The following is a 27,064-nucleotide window of genomic DNA, read 5'->3' as shown; positions in this document are numbered from 1 at the left end:
GAAAGGTTCATGGCGATCCAATCTGATATACAAATGCAAGAAACATAATGATTTAAGAATACGGTAGTCTGATGTTATGTGACAATATGATTGTTTTTCACACAACTCATCTTGCTCAAGAAAAGTTAAGCCTTTAGTTAGACTTCAATCTTTCATTCAACCATGTACGGAATTTGCAACACTTTCTTGCAAAGTAATACACAATGTAGATGAAAGTTTACAACTTCAACAAATACGGTATAAGGCAAAAGCTTGCAAACTCCATTGAGGTCTTCTACCTTGTGTCGTTTCAGTAAACACATACATTAGTACAATGATACGCGACTCACAGCAAAGAAGTGTGATACATAATAGATCTTCAAGATCGAATAAAGTATCTCACATTACAAAATACAATAAGCAGATCTAACATAAATTATGGTGTAATACCTGTGTGGCACCTTGTAGTTTCTTCCTCTGCAGAGAAAAGAAACATCAAGCATTTCCTTTATTCTTATTATCTTCGCTCTGTTGCATTTTAATATCATACACGGAGGGATTGTTTTACTTGTTGTAATTGGCACTATCGAAACGTGATCAAAGACTAACATCTTTGAATGCTAATTTGTGTATATATATATATATATATATATATATATATATATATATATATATTTATATATATATATATATATATATATATATATATATATATATATATATTGATACTGGTTGAGACTAGTGGAACACTAGTAGTTGTAACTCGGAGTTTCACGCGTCTTAGCGATCGTCAGACAACTCGGACAACTCAATATATATATGTATATATATATATATATATATATATATATATATATATATATATATATATATATGTATATATATATATATATATATATATATATCTTACTGCATGTATCAGTTATATAAAATGGTGCATGTAGTAGTTGCCAATGCACGTGTGTCATATATACCATATCATACAGGGTGATTTTCTATCACAATCACAATCAATATGTAATTAAGGTCCATTGAACCCTCAAATAATAATTTGAACATATCACTATGACGTATTGTGTTTATTAGGCGATATGCTTTCCAGGATTTTCATTCATTTTCTTTGTCACGAATACAATATGAAAATGTTACTCTGGTATGATGCAATGTTATGTCCATTCATTGCATGGTTGCCCAAAGTTGCGGTTTGGCATTTCATATTCATGTACGGATACTCACAATACTGCCATGTATATCCTGTGTCATTGCTTCACCAGCAAGCTGTAAGAAATGTATACATAGAAATGGTTATCATCCATGTCATAATAATAGTAATACTAATAATATTAAGTTAACACGGTAAAGCCTTACAACATAAACAATAAAACATGTGACATTGGTTACAAACATGGTAATTAATGAGTGATAGCAACTCACCTCCCATTGACCCGCTTTCAAATTTAAGCGGTAAAACGGCCGCTTTCCAGTTGGTACCAACCAATCCACTAAAAGAGATAAGAATTTGACTATTAATAGTATGCAAATACAAGATTTTTTCATGAACGGATTTTGTATTGCTATTAGATCTACTTTTTTTATTAATTAGAGTTACAAAAGGTTATGTTTATGTACCAGGACTGGTTGTCTTTTAACTAAACCACTGATACAGAATAAGTAGACTTGGAATCGGTGACCGTGCTGCCATACAGTTCTTAATCAAGCAAACATAACATACTTTCAGAAAAGTACCTGTTATGTATAAAGACATGTTAATCATACCGAAGGTGACACTCTCAGTGTTTCTCTGACCACGATGGGCTCAAACTCGGACCAAGATCAACTAGCTTACATCTTGCTAAGTTATGTATGGTGTAATTAACCTTATGTTACCTGATATTTTACTATTTTGTAGTTCCTGCAGGTTGCTGGTTTCAATGTGTATGGGTAAAAGGCAACCACGAAATCTGAAAGACGAATGTTTATTTGAGACGAGTGATTATTGACAAAGAATTGTACTTTCTTTCTTCCTTAGAACAGCTCTTTTTTATTATTGTTTAAATTAAAATGAGTTGACGTTTACTGCATTTAAATTACTGAGAAAATCATGAAAGTTATACCTTAGTCCTGCAAGTCCTTCACATAGTGTTACGTATTTGAAGATACCATTTAGACGGTCTCTTGTTAGCTCCTGTCCGGTTTCTGTTATGGATAATTGGTTCATCGTTTTAAGCGTTGGCAAATTTATTCCTGACGAAAATGTAAGCGATTCTCGAGCTGGATTGAAGTAAACATTTAGTTCAGCTAGCCATACTATCTCAATTGGAATCTACGGAATGTAATTTTACAGAGAGACGAATTTCTTCATGTTTGTCATAAAGTTTAACAAAATCCTTGAAAATCTTCCATAAAACAATAAATACAAACTATTCTGCTACAGAATTGAAATATAAAACACGTATGTAGGTCAGTTAGCGACATTACGTCAATTTATATATATATATATATAGAGGTAAATATTGTAGAAAAACAACGAATATCGTCAGGTTGTTTCAAGTTAGAAGTTAGAATACTATAAAATCGTACCATTGTAAATGTTTTTCTTCATACACAATGTCATATTTATCTTAGGCTGAAAAACTCATTGTCACTGTTCATGTTTTTGAAATATTTTTTGAAAATATAAATCAAAACAATAGCTAAAAATAATCCCATTATCATATTTTTTGGAATATTTTTGGCTTCAAACTTACAATTTAATGGAAAGTTTTTACCAAATTTTCATTATAGTAGTTAAAAGGAATTTTCCAGTGACCCTTCGGAGAGTTTACAGTTTGAGCCAAACCAATAGTATTGGTACCGTTTGGTGAAATTCCACGTGACTACCATAGATGGACACAAACTTCAACCGTGAAAGTGTCGATGAATAATTCAAAAATAAGAGATTATCCCGTTCTTGATTAACCGTAAAGTCTAATGCTACATCAGGGATTATATGTTGAAGGGATGTTATTCAAAGGACTGTGCATCCTGATCAAAATCCGACAAGGAACTGATATGAAGGAGGTGGAAAATCGAAAAAAGATAGAACCTCTATTACCCTTCCATTTGGAATCAAAAGGAATGGTCTTATCATCGATCCGCATACAGAGACATTTTTAAATGCTACAGAATCCAGTGTTAAGCAAAGCAATTCTGTACAAAGTAGTTGATAAGGAAAGGTATTTCAGAGAAAGCATTTTCTCCGTAAAGAGGAAGAAAGGGGCTCTCCCACTACCGTAAGCTTTCGCCAAACTCAAACAGGCGAAGACTATAGAATATCGTAAACTCAACATTCTAGAGAAAATTGTTCAGTTGTCCATTTTCTTTGGACCTTTTCATCTGTCGGAAGATGATAACAATAGCGGTCGCCTTCTCAGTGTTATAAGCAATTACAAGAACTACCTAAATTTCAGGCCAAACGAAACTAAGCATTTTTATAATTTCAGGCCAAACGAAACTAAGCATTTTTATAAGAAGACCATGTGTTTGAAATTATTTAATTAGCATCTGGCTTACTTTATGTTCTGCTGCCAGAACCAGCACCTGTGTACAAGACCTCTGCAATAGATGGGATTCCCCTCTCGATATGTGAACAGGTAGTGAACAGATATGCTTTATCACTTCTTTCACGTTCTTGATACCTCCTTCTGACTTTTCCATTATGCAAAGTGTTGCAAACTTGTCACCATCTTTGATATTTTCCATATATTTAATTATGTGTTCGGCTGCTGTTTCATTAAGGCCACAAGCGAAGCGAAACACGTACTGGTGGTCAAAGGGATCGATGCCCTGCAACACTTTGTTCACTTTATGGGATTTTGTTGAAGCTAATATTTTAGAAAGTTCTTGAGATGCAAACCATTCACAAAAAACGTTATGGTAAAACTTAACTTTTGTCAAATATTCCATGTTCGTGGAGTTCCCTGATTTATTCATACTGGTATTGTCATATACCTCTTCCTCTACTAAGATACCTATTGTCTTATATGTTTCATATACATCTTTACCAACGGATGACTTAAATTTAGACTTGTTCCAGAGCAAGCCTTTATCTTTCCTAGAAAGTCCTTTTAGGGCCTCACGATGAAGAGATTGTTCACTGTTCTTTCTCATTAAGTAATTACTACCGTCACCTCGTGTGTGTTTTCGATCTACTGAAAGTGCTTCCCTTAGACCATCCAAAATGCTTTGAAAGAATTTGGTCACAGTTGTATCGGTTATGACATCAATTGTTTGTTTGTGTGTTAACTCAGTTAACAAAGTGAAGAAAAGCGGCACTTGGCAAAAAGCAAAAATTCCTGGAACTTTTTCAAACAGACTTTTGATTCGGTCGACTTCAGGTTGGTCATGAGGCGCTACAACCATACGAATGTATTTTTCTCGTGCTTTATCATCGAACCCAGATAGACGCATTCTTGTGGTAAGTCTAGAATAATTTTCTGGCAAAACGGCTGTCCTTGTAGTAATAATAACTCTGCAATTTTGAAGTTTTTGCTTCATCATGACTTCCTTTATCTCAGTCTCTGGATAGTTACTAACGTGTGGCCATCTGTTAAAACCATCTAACACAAGAACAATCGAATTAGACGTAGATATGATTTTTCTGATGTCTTCTGGTGTTAATTGCGAATCACTCGGCAGAAGATGTTGTTTGATTGCTTGATGAAGGGATATGTTATTTCCCAAATACCGCATGTAAAGCAAAATGAACATATCAATATTTTTTAATGGAGAAGCTTCCTCCTTCTTGTACCAATCGTATGCCATCTTTAGACACAAAATTGATTTTCCATATCCTGCACCCCCTTCCAGTATTATTCGAGCATCTTTTGCAGTATTCTCGTCAATGATGTGATGATAAGAATCTAGTTTGTTCCATGTGTCTTTGTCACCAGAGTCTTCAGCTAAAATTTCAATGTCTTCCTCAACGAATATTTCTGTAATTGCCGTCTTTGTTTTACGTGGTAAGCGTCTCACAGCTTCGCAGTGTTCTTTGTATTTGCTGATGAGTTGTTGCTTAAAGATACTGGTCTTTTCTGGAAAATAATGCAAGAAAGTTAATCAATGAGAAGAAATTGTGTAAGAGAATAATATTCCTCTTAGAGTACATCAAATAGTTTTATATTTCGGTATAACGTTACTGTTCTAATTTTCAACAATTTTCACCGGTTTTCATTAGCATATTTGGTGTATATAAACTAATTCTTACAATTTAGTTGATATTGTAGTCACAGTTTATATTCATCATTGAGAAAATATCATCAACGTATCTAGACAACTGAAATACGTAAAGTATAAATTCCAACAAAATAATCATCTACAATAAATTTTTGTTCCATCGAAAAGAGAGCGTCTTTAAACAAAATAAGAATTGTAATGCTCCGACTAAGTTGAGTTTAGCACGTAATAAATTTGAAAAGTCACAATTTTATGAAAATTTCTAACAACATTTCTAGGTAAGTTCAGGTAAGTATTTTTATGTTTTGTGCTTTAGAGAACATTTCTCTATCATGTTGGTTTAAATAGTTGTAATTTTTTAATCGATCAACTAGGACTGCTCAATAGACAATATCAAGTTATCACATCAGTATCAATTGCAGTAAAGAGGTTGACCCCCACCATCTCTTACAAGGACATCACGAATCACGAAAACATGTTTACCTAATGTGGTTTCGGACCTTTGTGCCATCATTGGATTCCCCTGCAAGAGAACAAAGCAAAAATCAAAGGCAACTGATTTTTAGGAAGTGATCTATCATGCCTATATAAAGTAAAAGCAATGAAAGAACCAAAATGTAATATAGAATGATACCTCTTCAACATTTGTCCTATTACGTTTGCTTCTCTTCGGTTTTCTTATGTTTGTCCAATTCACTGAAAGGGGCAAAACACAGATGGTCTGCATAAGAAGATGTTTAAAACACATGTTCTTTAAGTACAATGTTACTTGGTAAATATTAGGTTTCCAGTTTGTTTTTGTCAAACGTATCTCTCTGAAGTACTTATACAGTCCTAGTTATGGCTGCTATGTTCTACTAGCATGATGCAAGACGTATCTCTGAATTAAATTGACATTTCCATAGCAATAACTTTGCTTGTGGGAAATTACAACAACTTAGTTATAGAGATCGTATTGGTTCACAATTTTTTTTTCATTACATGCAAGTTATACCATGTAATCAATATTGCCTATTAATTTATATTGCGGTATAAACGCCATATTTCTTCGAAATGAATTACCTTTGGAGCATAGAACGGCTGTAATTATTATAATAATAGCCAAGGCTGCTGCGATTGGCAAAATAATCTTCATGGGTGATTGTCTGATATAGGATTCGTTTGGTATCACTGTTGTCTTTTCCTCGGCTGAAAGAAGTACACCCAGAGAAACTGGTAGTATTATTATTTGTTCTCTATCCCATCTACAACTACACTCGATGTGTAAAAGTATACCAATTTCACTGCATTCATTTTGTTCATGGGTGCTCACATACAAGTAAATATTTCAGCTTTCGTTATAAAATCCTTTTCAGTAAATTCATTCGTGACAACTGATTAAGTAACTGTGTATAATAGGCGATGCATATGATATTAGCATTTGTGACATACGTATTTCTGAACATTCGCTTGAATCCTGATTCTAGCAATCTGTACATGTGTTACACATTATATGAGTGTTGTAAAGGGAATAACCGATATAATTTAGTTTTTCATTGATTTGCAACACATGCGATATGCATATTCAGCAAAGCTTACTGTTCTGTACACAGTAAGAAGAAATACTTAACTTCCGGTTTAAATGCAATTCTATTTTTATGCTTCCAAAGTAGAAATGAGGGAATTGCGGAAGATAATAATTTGAGATGACTGTTAAAAGACTATTATGTGCTGATTTACCGCTCACCTGTCTCTGGAACTATGTATACTTTTCTTGACCAATGAAATGGGAGTGGATGGTTACTCGCCAGGTCGACTGTACATTCCACTGGTATGTTATCTGCCGCTTTGTTCTTTATTTCAAACTCTGTATTGATGGTCACATCATACGTGTCTCCTATTTTGTTGGCGTAGAGTTTTTCGTTGCGGAATACGACACCTTTCGGCACTCCCTCTACGACGCTCCAAGTTATATTTAACAACGGATGGATTCCACGTACTCTACATATTAGTAGACCATACCCTGCAGATTGAATCTCACAGTACTGACCAAGGCTGCATCCATCAACGAGTAAGCCGGGAGGCTCGGGGAACTCTAGGGGAACGTCAATGAAGTAATAAGGAAATCCATTCAACTTGTTTATACTTTGCTATACGGTTGTAGAAATATGATACCTAACAAAAAACCATACTGATCCATAACATGGGACCAAACATTTCAATATATTTTCTAAAGCAGTGCTCCTTATTTTGACAATTTTGTCTGATTTTGTCTAAATAATATATATATATATATATATATATATATAGTAATTCAATAAAGAATAACACACCAGAAAAATTCCACTTCACGACCGGTTTCGTCCTTTTGGGACTCATCAGTCGAAGGTAGGAATCGAACCCCGGATCTTCGAGTCACGAACCGAAGTCCGTACCACTCGACCATAGTGATTCTACTGGTGTATTAAAGCGTATAAATTGGCTTTCTTCAACTGTCAATAAGGGCGTATTACCCAAGTGTTATGATTGTACAGAATGCACCCCTGGCGCTTTTAAATCTGACAATTTTACACAGAATAACCACTCTTTAGGCAAGCCAAGCCGTAAATAAGAATAGAATGTGTATGCAAGTGGTATGACAGATATATAGTAATTCAATAAAGAATAACACACCAGAAAAATTCCACTTCACGACCGGTTTCTTCCTATTTATACGCTTTAACACACCAGTAGAATCACTGTGGTCGAGTGGTATGGACTTCGGTTCGTGACACGAAGATCCGGGTTTCGATTCCTACCTTCGCCTGATGAGTCCCAAAAGGACGAAACCGGTCGTGAAATGGAATTTTTCTGGTGTGTTATTCTTTATTGAATTACTATATATCTGTCATACCACTTGCATACACATTCTATATATATATATATATATATATATATATATATATATATATATATATATATATATATATATATATATATATATATATATATATATATATATATATATATATATATATATATATATATATATATATATATAAGATAACAAAGAAGATATATAAATAAGATAACAAAGAAGCGAAGGCGGAAGCATAATAACTACTTACTATACACATTTAGTTCAAAGGTTGTTACATATTCGATGATTCCGTCACCGAACACACAAATGTAAATTCCTTCGTCATCTACAACGCTGTTTTGTACTTGCAAATCCTTTGTCCCTGTACGGAGCAGGTATTTACTGTTCACAACATGTTCATAGTTTACAGGGTGCTCAATAGTTTCAGATACACTATTCAAAACCCCAGACGCTTTCAAGTACATCCAAACATAATAAATCGAAGGCTGGTGAGAGCACTGTAAAATGGCTGTTTTTCCTTGCTCAACGTACATTTTTGTCGGTTTTGTTTCATATAAGTCTAGTTTACTACTTTGGAGAATAATAACTGAGTTATCATTATTCAACAAATAAGGCGGACTTGATCTTGCACATGAAACAACATTGATGATATTTGCGTTATCAATTGGCAATTCTAAGTTAGCGGTTGTTGTGTATAAATCACCATTTCGTGAGTGTGATAGACTTATAGAAAGTGGAAGACTTTCGTTAGTGGTAATTATAGAAAATGAAAGATTGTTTGGGGGTCTGTAGCTTTCAATGTAACAAGTTAGCTTATTAAGTTGGTTAGTTGGCTGAACGCAAACTCTTTCGCCATTGCATGCATCGATAATGGGATGTTCTTGCCGTGGTTCAACTGTTGAATAAATAATGCATCATTTTAGGACAGTGTTAGAAAGTTTATGTGAAAGTGTTCAAAATTTTGATTACGAGAAGTATTGATAATTTAAATATTACCTTTGAGAAACAATAAGCAATGTTAATTTCATCCGCATTAGAGATATATATATATAAACTATATTTGATTATTTGCTATTTATACAGCATATGTGGTACCTCGAAAAACGATGGCCTATACATGTCTGTTAGCTTAAATTGTCTCTTCAAATTATTCTTTCGTAATATAAAATAAACGATAAGAGTAACAACTTGTGGCTATATGCTTTAAATTTTTAGCCTGCTTGCATACCAGTATTAAATGCACTTTTAACGACATGTTTGCCTGAGCAGCTTCCCATTGCTGATAAATGGCTACCGATCAATATGGAAATATATTTTTCTTAAGCTGAGATTGTTGAAACTGGTTGAAATCCTTGATAATGAAAAACGCTTAACCTTATTTCATGAATGTTGTATCAGGTATTTTAGTTAAACGTTCAATTGGGAGGTCATTTTGTTGTGTTAAACACTTTTTTGTGCAGCTGAGCTTTTTATAGCTTTAGTGTGAATCAAGGTTTTAACCTACATTGTATAGGCCAGATGCAAATAGTACACATCCAATCTTACACATAAATAATACTGTGATTATAACACTGATGATGAGCCGTTTGATAGAAGGATTCGTATTATATGTAGTGTTCCCATTACTGACCGTATTGGAACTAAAATACTGCTGACAGTGATCACAAAAACTTTCAAACATGTATAATAGTCATGTAAATACTCTTGAATAATCCATTGAAATGTATCTTAATATTGCTTTCAGTAATTTGGAAACCGAATACAGTGTTTACCTGTAACAATAACTTTCACGAAATTGGGTATTGTAACCCCAGATTCTTCTCTGAACATAATAACAGTAAAGTCCCCCTCGTGCTGTAGAGAGACATTGTTGATGATGAGTGAGCCGTTTTGGAAAATATTGAACTCCTCTGTGTCGTATCCTAGCCCACTCTTTTGCCGGTTCGTAAAATACAGTATTGGCTCTGTATTTTCATAGTCTGAAGTGTTATACCAATACACGCCATAAAACTGGTCACCGAAGTCACAATTTATACTGCCATTTTGGCCTAGCGGCATATATTGTGGACTCAAACATAGATCACCATTTTCAGAGCCTGAAAAAGATAAGACATGCATTAATTCTTTCAACATGCACAGAGAAATTTAGCATGCACAAAATAGTTGCCAAGCTTCTTTGCATAGCTTAGGAAGTGGTTACAAGGTTTCTTAACTTGTCATTTAGCATAAAACAGCTAATGGGGCCAGTCATAGCCAGAAAGGACAAGGCTCATTAAAAATCATACAGAGCTTGCTTACCTGCAATAGATGCACACACATGCAAGAAAAGAAATATTGCCTGGAACATATGACCCATTGTGCCGTGTTGTGTTAACGCTAACCGTCAAGAATCAGAAAATAGAAGGAAAAAGAAACGTTTGAGTTCCTATTTAAAAGCCAAACGACCATATCACGAAAATATAACAGGTGAAATAGCTTCTGGAAATCTCTATAAAGCACAAAGATGATGTTTTCAACTCTTGCCAGTGAATACTGCATTTTATATGTACAAACTTGAACAGTAAACGCTTATGAAGACTGACAAAAATAGAACTCGGTAGATAACTGTAAGCATTTGATGATTATTGCTTGAAAAGTAAAGAGGTTTTGTTTGCACATAAATACTTAGCCTTTGGAACTACGCACCAACTAACACAACTTATGAAACTTTGATCTTTAACGGCACACCCGTGATATCTCTGACTTTGATTTTGGCAGTCTACACAAACATTGTTTATCTAAGGTAGGCAACTGTCAAACAAATCTAAATAATGTTTTTAAATATTTGCATCATTCAGTACTGTACGTTATGCTTTGAGAGTACCGTCTCATAAAAAGTATTACAAACGAGCTTGTTAGTTATCGCATTACGCATACTACTCTTGTTTGTGCCATCATTCCTTTGACATGTCAATAATATCAACCAAAAATTGGATTGAAGTTGTAATTTCTTTCCTAACTTACACAGATGTAATTGTACACAACGGGCAGGTTAATAAATTTCCCTTAATTTTAATAAATACCACGCAGCGTCTGACGAGCTTGGCTTGATTGTTCTTATTTGTGTGATAATATGTTGATATTAATATAGCGATTGACCTGTCTTGCGTCGTACTTGTCGTAGGAATTAGGTTTAAACAGTACATTAAAATACTAAATTACCTCACATATATGCTTCGCCCCATTTGTCGTTCTAGTACAACGATTACCATGTAAATTTATATGAATACTGCACGTCGGTTAGGCAGGGGGAAAATATCTTAAATTTCTCTTCATATTTTCTCAGCCATGCTTCCATTGATCATTTGCTTATGCCTAAAGTTGAATTTCTAGATTGACTTGCTAGATAACTAGAAGGTTGGAAATGGTCGAGGCTAGTAACTTTGGCTTGGATCCCGTAACAGTATATCTGTATAAACAAATTCAATGTACAGGTTTTACTTGCTCTTTTTTAATCACAATTCATATTGCAATGTTGTTGAAAACTTTGCTTAAAGGTACGTTTAGTGCTGACAGATTATGACAAATTAAACTAAACATATGACTTAAACATTACTTGTTTAAATGTATTCTTCAGTCAATTCTAGCAAGTACCCTTGAGAGTTTCATAAACGGCCATAGTATTATCAAAGAAGGTCTAGGAAAACTGAAACAAATTATAGGCTACCTGGAATGATGCCAACCAACTGCTTAATTTGAAAGTGATAGTTCATCTAAAAGTTGAACCTATTGCATCAGTCTACAAAAGAATAGCAGATGAATGGTGCTTCAGACTTAAATGAAGATCATTTTATAATTGACAGATTCTACATGAACACTGAAACTATTGTGGCATACAGTTTCTTTTTCATAACATTACTTTTGCTATACCTCTATTATCATGATGATTTTTGAATACTTAATAGAATATTATATGAAATAATGCCAAGCAACTGTTAAACCTGAAAGTGATAGTTTATGAGACGTAACACCCCTTTTAATTATGTTGAATTTTTATTGATACAATTCACTAAAGGAACTTCAGGTTCAAAGAAATAAAACCGAAAGTCGTTAAAATAATTACAAAAAACAGATGCACAATGTCACATACTTTGATTCATAATAGTAATATTGGTAAAGTATAAAGAACCCATATCACGTAAATAGTGTGACATTCAATTTCTATTTTCTAAATATTTCCACAAACAGCAACCATCGAAACGTTGAAGCAAATTGTTTTGAAAATGTTTACCTTCAGTTACGATTTGAAGATGTTTACCTGAAGCTTGACGAGGTTGTGGGTGCTATTTTAATCTATGCTTTTATATTTTATGTACTCTGCACTTTGTGTGTCGTTTTGTAGTAACGACATTATACCATACTCCCATGGAATCAGTGACGTTTGGGAAAGTTTTCTTTCTAATGTTAGCGGTTTCCATCGATTCTTTTGCAAAACAGAGTTCTCCACATAAATATATTGTGAAGCGACTCATTGGAAGCGAAGTGATTTTAAATTGTAGCAAAATCCCACAACTACCTGGTAACTGGAAACAAAATGGCGAGACACTGTACATTAACAGAATCCCTACCAAGGCAATATATCGAAAAACCTTAATTCTTCAAGATGACTATTCTCTGAAAATACCATTCTTGAAAGTTAACAACGAAGGAAATTATACATGCGTTATCGACTCTCGTCTGGCTGAAACGTACATACTTGGAGTGGAAGGTTAGTTTATCAATGACCTGAATTAATGAACTTATATGCTGGTTTTTGTCTCTTCTTTTTACTCCATGGGCTTCTGTTAATTATAAAATGTACTCATTGCGCCATTTGTATTGAAATATCGTGACAAATACTCCGATGACTTTACAAAATGATCATTATAGGGTTAAATTTAATGAATTAAACTATACATCAACAGGACCTAGATACGACATATGTAAGTAAAGTATATACTTTAAGTTTTGCATATCGAAGGATAGAATCATATCAACTTCGCAAATACTCATCAGAATATCGTTTTTTTTTTTAATCTCTTTTGTTGTTAAGTTGTCATAAGCTACAATATCCTCCAGACATTTCTAAAGTAAAATACATTTCCTGATATAAATGTATTGTTTAGTCACATCATTTTACTTTCCTCCCTGACAGTTAAGCCACTTTTAAAGATTATTGTAAATGATGACGAAAATATCACGCGGGCTTTCTTGGAGCATGGTGCAGAGACATCGGTGAAATGCATGGCAGTCAGGAGTCGCCCACAAGTTAATTTAACGTATGAAATAGCCCACGAAGACGCACTTAAGGTTAACCACAACATCAGCTCAAATCGAAGAGATGGACACACTTATGATACTGTCTTGGAAGTTATATTTGTACCACGACGTTTAAATGGCACAATCAAATGTGTGAGCAGTGACCAATACAGTTTTCCCACACAATCAATCCGTGTTCAATACGAATCCTATGGTAAGGAGTAATTTGCCTCATTTTACACATATTTTACGTTAATAAAGTTCTTACACTCTTGTATCAATCATATCGTTGTAAATGTTGCAAAAACGTGCAAAAAAGTCAAATCTCCCATGACGAAATTGTACATTTAATTTTCAGATTATTGCTTTGAATTAGCACAATAATCTCAAAACGACATCATAAAAAATGATATGTGTTTAGTGCCTATTTTAAAGAGTTTCATTTGGTGACGTCATAAACTAATTTGATAATAATAGACTGTTAGTTTGGTTTAGAATCAAGGATATTTGTAGGTTATTACAGTGTTGGAATATATCTTGCATTATGAAAGAAAACGAGGGATTGGATTGAAATTTTTTTTTTCTATAAACACTGTTTGCTTTCTTATTGCACCAATGGGCATATACCAAATCCATTCCTGTTATATGATCATGACTTATCTAACAGTTGTTCCTACAACCCATCTCCTGATTAACAATCAAGAAAGTTATAACGTCGTCCATGTCGAAATGTTGGCCACACTATCAGCTGTATGTTCATCATTTGGAGCAAGGCCAGTGGATGAACTAAGTTGGCTTATTAACGATGTCCCAGCAAATCAATTAATTGCGAATTCTACTATACGAAGTCTTAGCAGTCCTACCAATGAGTACACCTACGATTCGGTCTCGTTCCTGGCATTCCGTCCAAAAGATAAGAATGGTAGCGTCGTTTGCCTGAGTAAAAGCGGTGCTGCAGGACGTGAGAGGTCTGTCAAGGCACATTATGTTACATATGGTGAGGATGTATGCATTTTTGCAAGACAGCGTTGTAAATTTTCTTACTAAGCGTTTTATATATTCGTCATTTAAGCCAAGTTCTTGTGTAAGGAAAATTCCCCCAAAGTACAGCCTGGGCTCGAAACTAAGCACTTCATTCTCTCTCAACCCAAGTACCCTTACATCGAAACTGAAACCGTATGATCATGAATATGTCACGTCAGGTGTAAATCAAGAGTGCCTTGGAAATGGAATAAATAATAAAAATGATAAAATAGTTACTTGAAAGTTATCCAAGCTCAACATCAGAGAAGCCACGAAGAGTAATGTATGTAAACAGTTCTTTTCAGAGACTCAGTATGTGTGCCTGTAATAAAGGACACTTTACAGTGATTCAATTTACTAACCTGCACCACAATATTTATGAACACGTATGTTATCGTTTATATCAATTTCCGTTGAATTATGGTAAGGAAGACATTAGTTGGACCTGTCTGCAACGAGATCAGTGAGGTATGGTTAGAATCGTGGAGCGCGAGAGCTAGTTGAGGGAGGGAGAAATATAACAACAGGGTACCCTTTTTTTCAAGTATATTATGAAAAAGGACTTCTTTATTGATCTAAGGCCCGTGCTGTAGACCTCGGCCCACCCCTTGCCAAGCGTGGTCTGATTTAGTGCACATAATATATTTGGAGCTGAGAATTCTGGCCGACCATATGAATTAAAAATTCTCACTAATAGTTAACTTTTTAGCGAAAAAACAAAGTAAACTTCGGGTATTTACCAAGAAGTTTTCAACAAGGTTTCAATTATGATTTAGTTTTTAGTCATATTTTATCATATAAACATACCTAAGGCGTCGTATTCTTTCTACAATAGCTGTCACCAAAATACATATGGTCATCTTTTTTAGTAATACCAACAGTGGAACTTACAATTAACGGGATGAAGAACGATCAGCCTATTCTCATTAATGACTTCGTAAACATGCTGATCGTGTGCCGTGTTAGCAAATCACGTCCAGCGGTGACGATCAAGTGGTTATTAGATAACGAAGAACTTCTCCCTTTGAGAATAGACATGAATTCAACGAACAAACACAAAGACGATACATTTGATTCCGTATCGTCATTAGTAGGCCTACTCCAATTCAAAAGAAGAAGTGGAAATATCACTTGCATCTGTGAAGGATTACCAACAGGAAAATTACACACCAACATATACTTCCGAGTTACTGGTAAAGACAACAATTACTTTTCCATTTTGAAAACTTTCAAATTCATCATTAGAATCTTATTTGCATAGATTTGTCGAGTGGAAATCATTTAACTTTAACAAAATAACATTATCATAAAGATGTCTTCAGATGAAGTCATCATACCAGTTAAGGTGATATACCTGGCTAAAACACCGCTTAGTTTACAATGTTTGCAGTTGTGTCTTACGATTAACGATTAACAACTCTGTGAGAAGAACGGTAATAAAACGTGTACATATTATCTTTGTAATGGTTTGGTGTGCCTATCTTTGTTAGAAATATGATTATACTATTTGACAAAAATATCACGCTATTTGGTCTTCCACTTAGAATAAAACAACACCCACAGGTACTTTGCCTCTTTGTGTTGAGATTCATACAGTAACTTAATTACTAATTTGTAAACATCTTCCATAATATTTAAAGATTTTAAACTAAATGAAAACAAACTTAACGCATTTTAATCTTCATATCTTTATACTTTGTCCTGATATTTTCTGTTTGCGTAAAATGTGTCTTTAGAGAAATTGAAAACTGTAATTGTTTTAAAAGTTGGGTCAGCAAAAATGTATTGTCAACTGACCCTTATTATCTGCTGAATGAGATGATACATTTGATTAAAACCTAAATTGGTTTATTTGCTTTTGATATTTTCTATTTAAACAGAAGAAAGAATCAAAATAAAATATTCTTTGGTTCTCTTTGTCGGATTGGTGATCGTTCTAACAACAGCTTTGTCTGCATTGATTTGGTGTATCATAAAACGACATGCAGGTAAATAAATGATTATGCATATACTCTTGCACCATGCTTCGACGCATAGTAAGTTATATAAACGTCAACTTATACTTAAAGCGGTTAGTGTTAAACTGTGAGGTGCTGACTCGCCAACCTTGTACAACATTTGACTCTCTTTACATATTTGCTATTCTTTAGCATCCCTGGCCCCTTCTTTCTTCCGTAAATTGTACACTGTGCGATTATACCAAGCAATCTTAATTGAAGTTCATATTGCAACTGATAAGATGGATTAAGGACCAACTAAACCGCATATAGCTAGCCGCTTGTACTGAATAAATAGTCCAAGCGAAGTATATATATATATATATATATATATATAAATATATACGTTCGTTACGTTTATATTTCAAGAGCCGATTCTATTACACCGAAGATTTGATAAACTGATTGCTGGCAAAAAATTCATGAATCAGAGGTTACCGCATGCTGTGGTAATTCTGAGTCGTTCTCCCTTCGATGCATTTGCTATTTCACTCAAACTAGTTCACTTGATAGGCACTTACTTGCAGCTATCATCTTATGCTCACTTTACTACATGGAGCAATATATAAACTCAAACGGTATTTGGATAACATGCATTGTTAGTAGCGTTATGCTGAGTGTTTTCTCTGAATTGGAATGATGAAAATTAACGATGATCTAATTTCGTTCATCGTTATTTCCGGTAATTTCCTTTTTTTCAGGATTTCCAGAAGAAATGACTGTGAGGTAATAAAAACTCTCTATTCTCATCACAGTCTTTGACATATACGTGTAGTAGATATTTTATTTTATACACTCTATCAGTATGCAAATCTGCAATAAGTATCGCTTAAGTATTAGCTTTGGTATTATTTAAAAACACATAGTGGCCTTAGGTATATAAATATATGTATTAAAACCTCAGTAACTTATGCTCTTCCGTATCTCACTTTTTGGGCAACCTTGTGTATAAACACTGTTTCGTCATATTATATGAACATTAAAACATTGTTTGTTATAGCAGGACCAAATACATAACTTAAAGATGATACAGGAATTTTCATTTAATAACACTGCCTACACGATCTACTCTATATTAAGCAGAAGAGCAATGCACGTTCAAAACATATCAAATTACGAAGCACATGCTGTATTCCTGAAACTTTGCAAATTAGAAATTGCTTGCAAAATTAAAGGAATAGCAGCCAAAGCAAAATATTAATGGCAGTTCCTACGATCAAGTTTTATGAGCGAACACTTAAAATCGTTTTTTATATTAGTAATGATTACTTATTATTCGCGATACGTTGTTAAAACGTAAGTTTTTATTAATAATGAGGTAACGCTTATGTTTTACAGCTTCTTTAATTGGATAAACAATATAGTGTAGTGGGTAATAAAACTAATGGATAATTGACTTGTTGACATATTTTATTTTAGTTGACTGTTGCATCGTTTGAATAGATGTTTTTCTGTAATTATTTCAGTGTTTCAAAGACATGTTATTATTCTTTTCAGAAATCAGCTGTCACTAACCGAGCGATCTGCGACACTCATTTCTTGTAAAGCGTGTGATCCACCTACAACAGGTAACTGTTGCATCTAAAATACGATGTAAATACATTCAAGTAAACGTTACTTAGTGAAATAATAAATTACCAAGAAATATCCAATCATCTTAAGTTACTATGCGTAATAAAACAATCATATCATTATTAACTTTGATCTATTCTTAATCAACAGATCAACCGGGATCGTGAGTACAACGCATTATGATATTTTAAAGTAAAAATAACAACGTCTGGCGTACAATATAATACACATAATGGTGTCAAACATTCACCTTACCTTAAAGAGGTTATGAAATGGAAAATGTTCATGTCTTGGAATGGTTAATCTACATAACTACAACACCACCCATGCACAACTTTCCGTAAATGCGGCTTCAAACGCCAGAAATTCGCTGTCAAAATATTCCCTAAAGACCTCTCGAGCTGCCACTTGTAAAGAAAATCAAAGCTGCCCACCGCAGTTCATCTGACGTCCTCAAATTCAGCCAAAGCAGTTAATACTGGATTGTGATGATAGATATGATAAATCAGTAGCATGTGCTATGATGTTACCGTTAAAATGAGGATATGTGTAAAATCCCAACAAATGCATGAAACTGGAGTTGTACGGATTACACATATCCTCGACTTTTAACTGTTAACCTTATAGCACATGCTACTGATTTTTAGCACAATCCAGTTTTTATTCTGTTACAAAACTTAAAGGTGTACAGTAGTTACGATGTACCCTGTGTGTATTAGGTGCACCAGGCCATAATGTCAAACATTATATTCCACTAAAGTCTTCTTTAACTGTCATTAAAAGTACAACTCGTGATGACAAAATATATGTTTGTGTCTCTTCAGATCACTTGTTGAGAAAGCTGACGACACCTTCCAAAGTAAGTCGACATTCGCTGATGTTAAAATTGAGTTAACAAACGAAGCTGACTTCGACACCATTATTTTTCTAAGAATTAATTATATGATTATACATATACATTAGTAATTGTTCTTAAAACTAGGAAAGTGTCTGAAATCAAGAATCGTTATGGTCTAGCATTGATTAAAAATGATATTGGATAAAGTTTTCTTAATTTATAAAAGTTCCCTCTTTGTTTCTTGTTTGTAATTAATTGCACATGAGCTTATTATATGTGTTTTTACTTCGTCTAGAAACGGTCTGTCCATACAACCCACCAAGGTAAGATTGTAACTTCGGTGTTGTTATATGTGATATCACGTTTATCAACCCGGTCATTTAATGGAGCTTTGCATACCTTCTTCATTGACATATTTTCGTAGAGAAGAACCGATACACACAGAGAACACAGTAAGAACTGTAAACAGTAAAAGCATTGTACCACAGTGAACACCACCTCATGCTGATATATTGGTAACATGTGCTATTAGGATTACAGTAAGAACTAAGAATATGTGAAATCCCAACAAATGCATCAAGTATGGTTAGACGGTTGCCAGAGATTATTGTGTTCTTACTTTAACCCCGGTAGCATGCACTGTCGATTTATCAGCACGATCCAAGTTTTACAGTGTTACATAACTTCAAGATTTATAGTAGTAATCTCTGTGTGAGTCGGGTGTCGAGACTCTATTTTGCCAACCACAGCTTGCAAGATTGCTTTATCAGACGGAGAAGTGACGTTATTATATAACACGAATGAAGCATCAAACGTATTATACCAGCTTATCTCATTTTTTGTCCTGCAGTATCAGATTACCAAACATTCCTGACAACTCACCCGCTTCAGTGTCCTCAGGTGTTCCAGAGAAGGAAAACGGTAATTATACCTATCCCCAAATTGGAACTCAGGGTAACGGCGAACGTTTCGTCCCTTGCCGATTTTCAACATGTAGGTATATCACACGTTCATAGCAGATGTTCTAGTTCGACCGTGTACTTCTCATACATCGGTAAAATTGTTACTGTTAGTAAGTAGTCAGGTTCGTGAAGGACATATTTGTAAATTACTAATTAATTGTATCATGTTCGTAAGAGTGTTTCAACTATTCACTTTACTTAATTTGGAAGGAAATGGAGCGTGCTTACGGGAAGCTAAAAATAACGGGTTAGCAACTTCTTTGGAAAAAGGAGAACCAAAAAGAGTTGTTTTCCGAAGAATTAAAATGTTAACAAACCATAATCTGCACATTCTTGTAGTCTTTGATCTTTCCTTTTAGGGCACTACTATGCAACAATAAAGGACCATTTATCTCATGACAGGCTGTTCCAAATGAAAGATGTTTGCTTTATCCTTGAAATGAAAGTAGGAAATGTTTACACACGATGGATGGGAACAGTGTCTTCATCGAAAAGAAAGAGATGTGTTGTCCTTACTACAATAAAAGGTAAAACCATTTTGTTTTCTAATATAGTAATTATTCTTTGTTTGGATAACAGTTTAGAACGGTAGCTTATTGACTTTCTTCGGAAAATAGTATTACAGGAATCCGCTAACTTAATGACTTTCAATCTAGGTGAGGTTGAAATTATAATTTTTACATTCAAATTTACTACTTTTTGTTTTAATGACGTGTTTTCAAACGGCTGATACTGGTTGTTATGATATAAATCACGTTGTTATTTGAATAAGTCTCACTTGTGTCTTCATTTGTCTGTAATAGAGGAATTATATGAGAAAGGAGAATTTCAATGGGACCTGTACGTGAAGCGTCTTTTGGACTTACCAACATCAAAGAATATCCCTAGTATTGAAGGTATATGTATAGATGGAGGTAAGTGTTGGCAAACTTGATACTTTTCGTATACAGCTAATTTTGTCACCCATGCTAATAAATGATTTGCCGTTTTATTTACTGCTAGAAGTCTCGTGAAGCTTAAACATTAACTCAAATCTGCTACGAAGACAACTAGAAACTCCTATTGCCAGTAAATATTTAGTAAATCAATCATATAAGTGTGCATGTTTCGAACCATCTTTAAACTATAAATACACCTTTTTTTAAATTAAATGAAAATGTATGCCTTCCATCTTAACGATGCCTTCTTCGCCATCCCCATGATAATATAAATATGTTTGAACTTTCCTACACAAACCCAATTCTTTCCGCACAGCAAATATGTTCTTAGTAAATGAACACGTAACGTGCGAGACACTGGAGACCGTGATAGATCCCAAACAACATCAGCGAGAATCGATATTTATCGATCCTATAATTTCACATGATTCGATGCTTAGATCTTACGTCATGGATGTTCTAGAAGGAGTGGAGTTTATCCAATCATACGGGGTAAGTTGTCTCAATATTGACTGTTAAAATATCATTAGATATTCGAAGCATCTGTGACGGGACTGTTCTGCAAAGCAAAAAAGATTAGTTTTATGCTTGTAGTCCGTGGACAACTATGCTGAACTGCTGAACTATTTAAAACAAAACAAAATGAGCCATTGAATATTTCATAGAAGGACACGATATCGGCGATGGTGAACGACTGCAATTAGCAAAATGCGAATTATACGCATAATAACAGCCGTTACAATTATAATCATCAAAACTGATCGGTTTTATTCTTGTAGTTCATGGACTAAACGAGCGCTAAACTATTAAAAATATGACAAAAGGTACCATTGAATATTTTATTGAAGGTCACAATATCGGCAACTGTTAACGACTGCAATAAACAAAAAGCCAAATATACGCATAATGACAGATTTTAACATTCTAATCATTTAATGTTTCATAAACTGTGCATTGATTATTTTGCTTGAAAATTTCTACACATAGCAACCTTACATTTTCACATTAAGAAATATGTACATACAAAACGTGACGTCAACAATGTGAATGGTGAATCATAAAACTAATAACAAATAAGAAAGGGGTTATACACTGTTGAGAGATCTTTGTCTATACTTTACTGTCATGCCCCGCTTCAGAGCACTCGCAATGTCAGTATAAAGCAGTATGAATATTTTGTTTCTATCAGATAAATGTTAGGAACTGTTTGTACCTGTCAATACGAGTGCTTTGAAGCATGATATAGGAGTACATCTCAGAGAGGTATTAGCATAAGGAAATTGCCCCAGCTAGCTGGAAGTCAACAGTAATTGGTTTATAAGTATTGACCGTCTTATTATGTCATGTTACACTAAAAATAATATTTTGACGATGGTACATCCATTATAAACTCATTAAATTGGTTTAATAAACAACTAAACTGGTTTAGCACTTGGATTGTAATCTAAATGAGCTGTTGTATGATCAATTGCAATGTTAGAAATAGTACTTCTCAATTGGTTTGGTAAGATAGCTTGACATTCTTTAATCGGATAAATGGAAATCGCATTATTTTTCTTCAAACCGATTAGCAGTGTATCACTTTTAATGATGTACGTGCAGAACAAAATCGCTGATTACTGCAGAAAAAAAGGAACAACGAATGTGTTTAGATTACTCGGAGAAACAACTGGTAGCTACGCAATGTTAATATGCTGTCGATTGTCCGTTACTTTTCAAGCAAGTTATACTTATACACTACTTTTCCAGTTCCTTCATCCTGGTCTAACAATGAAGAAAGTATTAGTATCTGGGACGAGAATTTGCAAGTTATATGACTTTTGCTTGGCCGAAGATGCCACACACAGAGTTAAAACCATAAAGAATAAGGTATGTATTTGGTGAAACACTGTATGTAGAACGTATTTATGGTTCTAGTCATCGACATAAAATATATGACGAGAGATCTCTCAATCAATGAAGTAGATTGAAGCCTAGACCAGATGACCTACCATAGCAATTTCTGAAAAAACAACAACACATGACAATTTCTCAAAAATAAGAATACATAACAATTTCTTAAAAATAACAACATGAAACAATATGTTTTGACTTAAACATTAACTTGACTATCCAGTATTAACAAGGATTCCCAACTGCTTAAAATTGATCCTTAGAATAACGCATATTGTCCTTCAAAATACAAGCTATTCGTATTAAATTATTTATTTCACCTTGGGCTGCATTTTCACATCCATTAAATAATAGAACTCATGATAATGGTAACTTGGGTTTCCCTTGTATTAATAGTTTACCGATAGTTAAAGATCTTACAAATAAATATTTAATGTTGTCTTCTTATTTTTAGGAATCCGATATTTCAATGGAAATTCTTGCTCCCGAATCTCTGCAGAGGAGTGAATACACGCAGGCCAGTGACGTGTGGTCAGTAGCGCTAGTCATATGCAAGATAATATCAAAAGGTAAAATCGTGAATTTCGTTGTTTTTAAGTTGGATATTAAAACACATATCATCAATTAAGCATAATTGTAGCAGTGAGTAGTGTTATGTTTCATGTAGTATTAATTATCAGCTAAGTGTGGTATTTGAACTTTTCGAGTCCACGAATAACACACACTGTACATGATCATTTTTGTTAAAACATGTACACATATGATATGTTTTATTTTGATTTCCGATTGTGCCTTGAAATGGGAAAATGTGCCTTTCAAGGGAAAGAAAAAGAACACAAAGAGAAAAGTGAAAAAGATTTCATCTTAGATCTCGGAAAAGATGTTATACGGGGAGCCTAACTAAACGATAATACGATTATGTGAAAAGGACGTCGAGTACAGTATCCTCAAATGGCTTATTGTATCCTCTCGTTGTTACCATTATCACCCTGCGAATTGGTAATTCGTTTTTATTAATTGATGAGATGAGGTAAGTTTCATGTTATGCTTTCTACATCAGGTAAAATACGTTGGTGTTTCGTGTCAGTATAACTTTAATTGAAAATCACATGCAAATGGTACAGATTACTCTAAATGATTATATATGTGTAATTTTCTTTATTAACGAATGGCACAGAATACTGTAAACGATTTATATATGTGTAATATTCTTTATTAATGAGAGCCTCAACTCCTGGAAGCCAGTTCTTGCGGCAATGAAAGTGGCATGCTGCGTCAGAAGGAGTGAGAGATGGTATTTGGGGGACACTTGTGGGAATTCGGGTGGGAGCGAGGAACTATGAGATGTTTATTACAATGATTTTGCTTTGTGTGGGGATCCGTTTGAATTTGCAGTGCCGTTATGTGCATGACGTTATGAATCCGCTGTGCGGTTTACGTGATAAGCACTAACATCGCTACAAACATGAGAAATAGGAACGTTCTCCTTGACTCAGTTCACATTAAAGTGAAGAGAAAATCCAAGAGAAACTTTTCCATAAAGTTTATGGTTCGATAAAGGTTTGCAAAATGTAGAATTTACTTAAAATATATATGTTTGCAGGTTGGTAAGCAAGTAAGATATGTCACGATTGATATAAGCTTATTTCCCTATACTTTTAAATATAATGTATTTTACACTACCACACTAATCTCGTTTATCTTTGTGTTTTTCAGATGGTTTGGACGGAAATTGTGAGATTGGTTGTGACAACTTTAAATCGAACCTTACAAGCGTTTTACCGGGAAAGTTTTTGAAGTAAGTGTTAGTAAATATTTACTGCAAAAGCTCATTAGAACTGCCTGTTGCTTGTTAGATGCTGCATGCTCTAGTACATACGAACAGGTTGAACATTTTGCAGGTGAATATTAAACATTTTTAATGGAAACGATAGTTGATGGATAAGCTATTAATCTTACAAATAACAGAAAATCCGTTGATTGAGTGACTTCACGATGCTAATGAAAGTGGCAAGTGTCTTGAAACGAGTACATTTCTTTTTATTTTGGTGTTATCTTGATTTCACAAAACATTGGAAACATGTTATTAAAAAATATTTCAATTATATCAGAGTTCAATATCTCATGGACAAGAGAAGTCAGTTTTTCAATGACAATGAGTTTCATACAATTTGTGCAGTAATCTTGAGTAAGGAATGACATAATTTCATGAGTCGATATACACTCATTAATGTGCAATAATTTCAGTTTCCTTACAAAGTCCATGTTGCAAGTCAACGGAATATTCCTATGTTACTGATGAATGGACAGGAATAGCGTTAAAGCACAGTAATAACCTCCATTATAGCATATCGTCTAAGCTACTGTGAAATGCTATTGGAACCGCTTGCGAGGCAAACGATTATTCCGCTCTCCGCAGTAAAATTACTTGTGAACAATTGTTTATATTATACGATGGGAGCTTGTCTTTCAAAAGATCATAATGTACACATACTCAAGGTTCATGCACTTCACAAGAAGGCCTTATTACGTAATGTACTAGATGATTTGTTTTTTGTATATATTCTAACAGGGATATCAACACTTTATCGTCACATTATCCCCCTTTTTGTTGCTTTTAAAGACTCGAAAAACTGATGGAGTGCTTTGCCTATGATAGTGAACAGCGACCCACAATATCCACATTAAGATGTCTTCTTCGACAGGTATGCATAACGATGTATCGTGTATTTGTCAAATACTTCTGCCTTCAACGGGAACACTGCATTTCCTGACGACATTTGTCATAATATATTTCAAAAATTAAGAACAATTCGTTTTCCTAGGCACAGTTCCTTTGCAATTGCAATCTAGAAAACATTGGTAATATGGTGTTTATGTTTTATGTATGGAAATATTGACAAATACTTATTTTTTTGACTGCAGAGCTGGTAATATGATGCACCAATGCACAGAGAAAATACAATAACCACTTTTAATTTGTAAATGTTAAACTGCAGTAAGAATTTCGTGCTATAAATCAGTAGCATTTGCTATGAGAATACAGTACGAACTGATGATATGTGTAATTCCAACACATCCAGTTGTTGGTATTTGTTGAAATTACACATACTTAGTTCTTACTCTAATCTTTATAGAACCTGCTACCGTTTAATCAGCAGTTACTGTAATCTCTGTGTGAAATGGTTGGTAATATGGAAATGACACGGTTCAAACATAATATCATATACATTATAATGTCACTTGTCAATCAACTTATTCAAGTTTGATATTCACAGCACTGCTATTCAATCGGAGAAAGCGAACATTAGAGTTAACAAGCATTTTACTGTTACTCAGTAAGGAGATGAATTTTATATTTAAAGCAGCATTTTGCGTTGAGTCGCCGTTTTTCCTGAAGTTTTCCGTGTCTATCAAGTTTTTATAAGTTTTAAATATTACTAGCGCATAAGTTATTTTGCACATGTTACTGGTACTCAGTAAGGAGTTGAGTTTTACATTTAACTAGCACGTGAGTTACTCTGCATATGTTACTGGTACTCAGTAAGGAGTTGAGTTTTAGATTTAACTGGCACATCAGTTACTCTTTATATTGTATTGTTACTCAGTAGGAGTTGAGTGTAAGAATTAAATATTACATCAGTTACTCTGCATAGTGTACAAGCACTCAGTAAGGAATTGATTGGTCGTTAATTTAATATTTGTTTACTGATAATAACTTACGAAATTGCTAACCTTCTATAACTAATTAGAATTGTTGTTCTATTGAATTACAGGAGATGGATGACAATCAAACCTACGAAACGTCAATGGATGTTCTTTCTGATACCTATGTACCGATGGAATCAATTACTGGAGGAAGAACCCTATGAAGGATCGGCGCTTACATTTAATTAATGTATCAACAAAACTCTATATAAATATTTGTCACTTGTAAATGAGATAAATCTGAAACGACGTTTCACACACACACTCTTTCACAAACTCTCTCAATCGCTCTTTCTATGTTCACGATATCTGCTCTGTACAGTCACCGATAACGAGTTACTGACTTTTAATAAAGAAAAGTATGGGTTTATTATTTTCAAAGAGGTATTAATGTTAAAGCAGCATTTTGCGTCCTCGACTATGATATTTCTCAACCTCACTGACTCCACAATGCCATAACGACATACATAACTAGCTTATCTATTTATATTTTACTTCAAATGGTGGCATAAAAGTCAAAAAAATTGCAACTTTCAACTTTGTTGTTCTCCAAGATATTTTCCGTTGGGAACCCAATAAACCTCGCCCATAATATGAATATTTAAACACTAGAACGTCATTGACAGATACGTAATATAACACCACGCTTGATTTGTGTACAGTCTATATGGCAGTTGTATCAGGGAGTTGCATAACAACTCCCAACGCAAAGTCTTGAATCTATTTTTAGCAACGGCTCATAACTAAACCTGCATCTCTGATTGGTTGAATTCAAACTAGTGGGTTTGGGAACTGAATGCGATTAATTTTGTATGTGGAATACT

The 27,064-nt window shown here is 34.1% G+C and overlaps 2 protein-coding genes across 4 annotated transcripts in view; one reads left to right on the top strand and one right to left on the bottom strand.

Annotated features, from left to right (window-relative positions):
- LOC139983464 (uncharacterized) overlaps window positions 1–10,674 on the bottom strand; it is a 12,857-nt gene extending 2,183 nt beyond the window's left edge. For 2 of the 3 annotated variants that reach the window (XR_011798696.1, XM_071997019.1), the window contains exons 1-14: window positions 10,331–10,674; window positions 9,805–10,128; window positions 8,280–8,927; window positions 6,920–7,267; window positions 6,256–6,381; window positions 5,828–5,889; window positions 5,677–5,716; window positions 3,532–5,051; window positions 2,094–2,302; window positions 1,867–1,940; window positions 1,414–1,481; window positions 1,216–1,257; window positions 430–456; window positions 1–22 (exon numbers count right to left, since the gene is read on the bottom strand). The exon at window positions 1–22 is cut by the window's left edge. Coding sequence is in view for 2 of the 3 variants with exons in the window: in XM_071997019.1 (XP_071853120.1) it covers window positions 8–22; window positions 430–456; window positions 1,216–1,257; window positions 1,414–1,481; window positions 1,867–1,940; window positions 2,094–2,302; window positions 3,532–5,051; window positions 5,677–5,716; window positions 5,828–5,889; window positions 6,256–6,381; window positions 6,920–7,267; window positions 8,280–8,927; window positions 9,805–10,128; window positions 10,331–10,388 (3,561 nt within the window). In the remaining variant the exon portion in view is untranslated. Of the gene's footprint in view, window positions 23–429; window positions 457–1,215; window positions 1,258–1,413; window positions 1,482–1,866; window positions 1,941–2,093; window positions 2,303–3,531; window positions 5,052–5,676; window positions 5,717–5,827; window positions 5,890–6,255; window positions 6,382–6,919; window positions 7,268–8,279; window positions 8,928–9,804; window positions 10,129–10,330 lie in introns of those variants that run through there. The other variant, XM_071997022.1, reaches the window with a different exon arrangement.
- A 1,518-nt stretch (window positions 10,675–12,192) lies between these two features.
- On the top strand, window positions 12,193–26,859 carry LOC139982677 (uncharacterized). Its single transcript, XM_071995715.1, has 19 exons — window positions 12,193–12,779; window positions 13,206–13,523; window positions 13,977–14,306; window positions 15,202–15,525; window positions 16,213–16,320; window positions 17,031–17,055; window positions 17,827–17,897; window positions 18,052–18,064; window positions 18,726–18,760; window positions 19,035–19,062; window positions 19,590–19,660; window positions 20,061–20,228; window positions 20,505–20,615; window positions 20,956–21,131; window positions 22,389–22,508; window positions 22,987–23,101; window positions 24,249–24,330; window positions 25,156–25,237; window positions 26,309–26,859. The coding sequence occupies exons 1-19, from the start codon at window positions 12,437–12,439 to the stop codon at window positions 26,402–26,404; spliced, it is 2,616 nt and encodes an 871-aa protein (XP_071851816.1). The 5' UTR covers window positions 12,193–12,436; the 3' UTR covers window positions 26,405–26,859.
- The last annotated feature ends 205 nt before the right edge of the window (window positions 26,860–27,064 follow it).

Source organism: Apostichopus japonicus, chromosome 16, assembly GCF_037975245.1.
Source record: "Apostichopus japonicus isolate 1M-3 chromosome 16, ASM3797524v1, whole genome shotgun sequence".
In the NCBI taxonomy this organism is placed as follows: domain Eukaryota; kingdom Metazoa; phylum Echinodermata; class Holothuroidea; order Aspidochirotida; family Stichopodidae; genus Apostichopus; species Apostichopus japonicus.
Note: the sequence above shows the minus strand (reverse complement) of the source record. Positions and strands in the feature narration are given on the sequence as shown.

Excerpts from the sequence above, each read along its gene's own strand:
- LOC139982677 (XM_071995715.1), top strand. The coding sequence starts at position 12,437 with ATGGAATCAGTGACGTTTGGGAAAGTTTTCTTTCTAATGTTAGCGGTT. Across the intron at positions 12,780-13,205 it reads GTACATACTTGGAGTGGAAG|TTAAGCCACTTTTAAAGATT; the intron begins GTTAGTTTATCA and ends CCTCCCTGACAG. Across the intron at positions 16,321-17,030 it reads TATCATAAAACGACATGCAG|GATTTCCAGAAGAAATGACT; the intron begins GTAAATAAATGA and ends CCTTTTTTTCAG.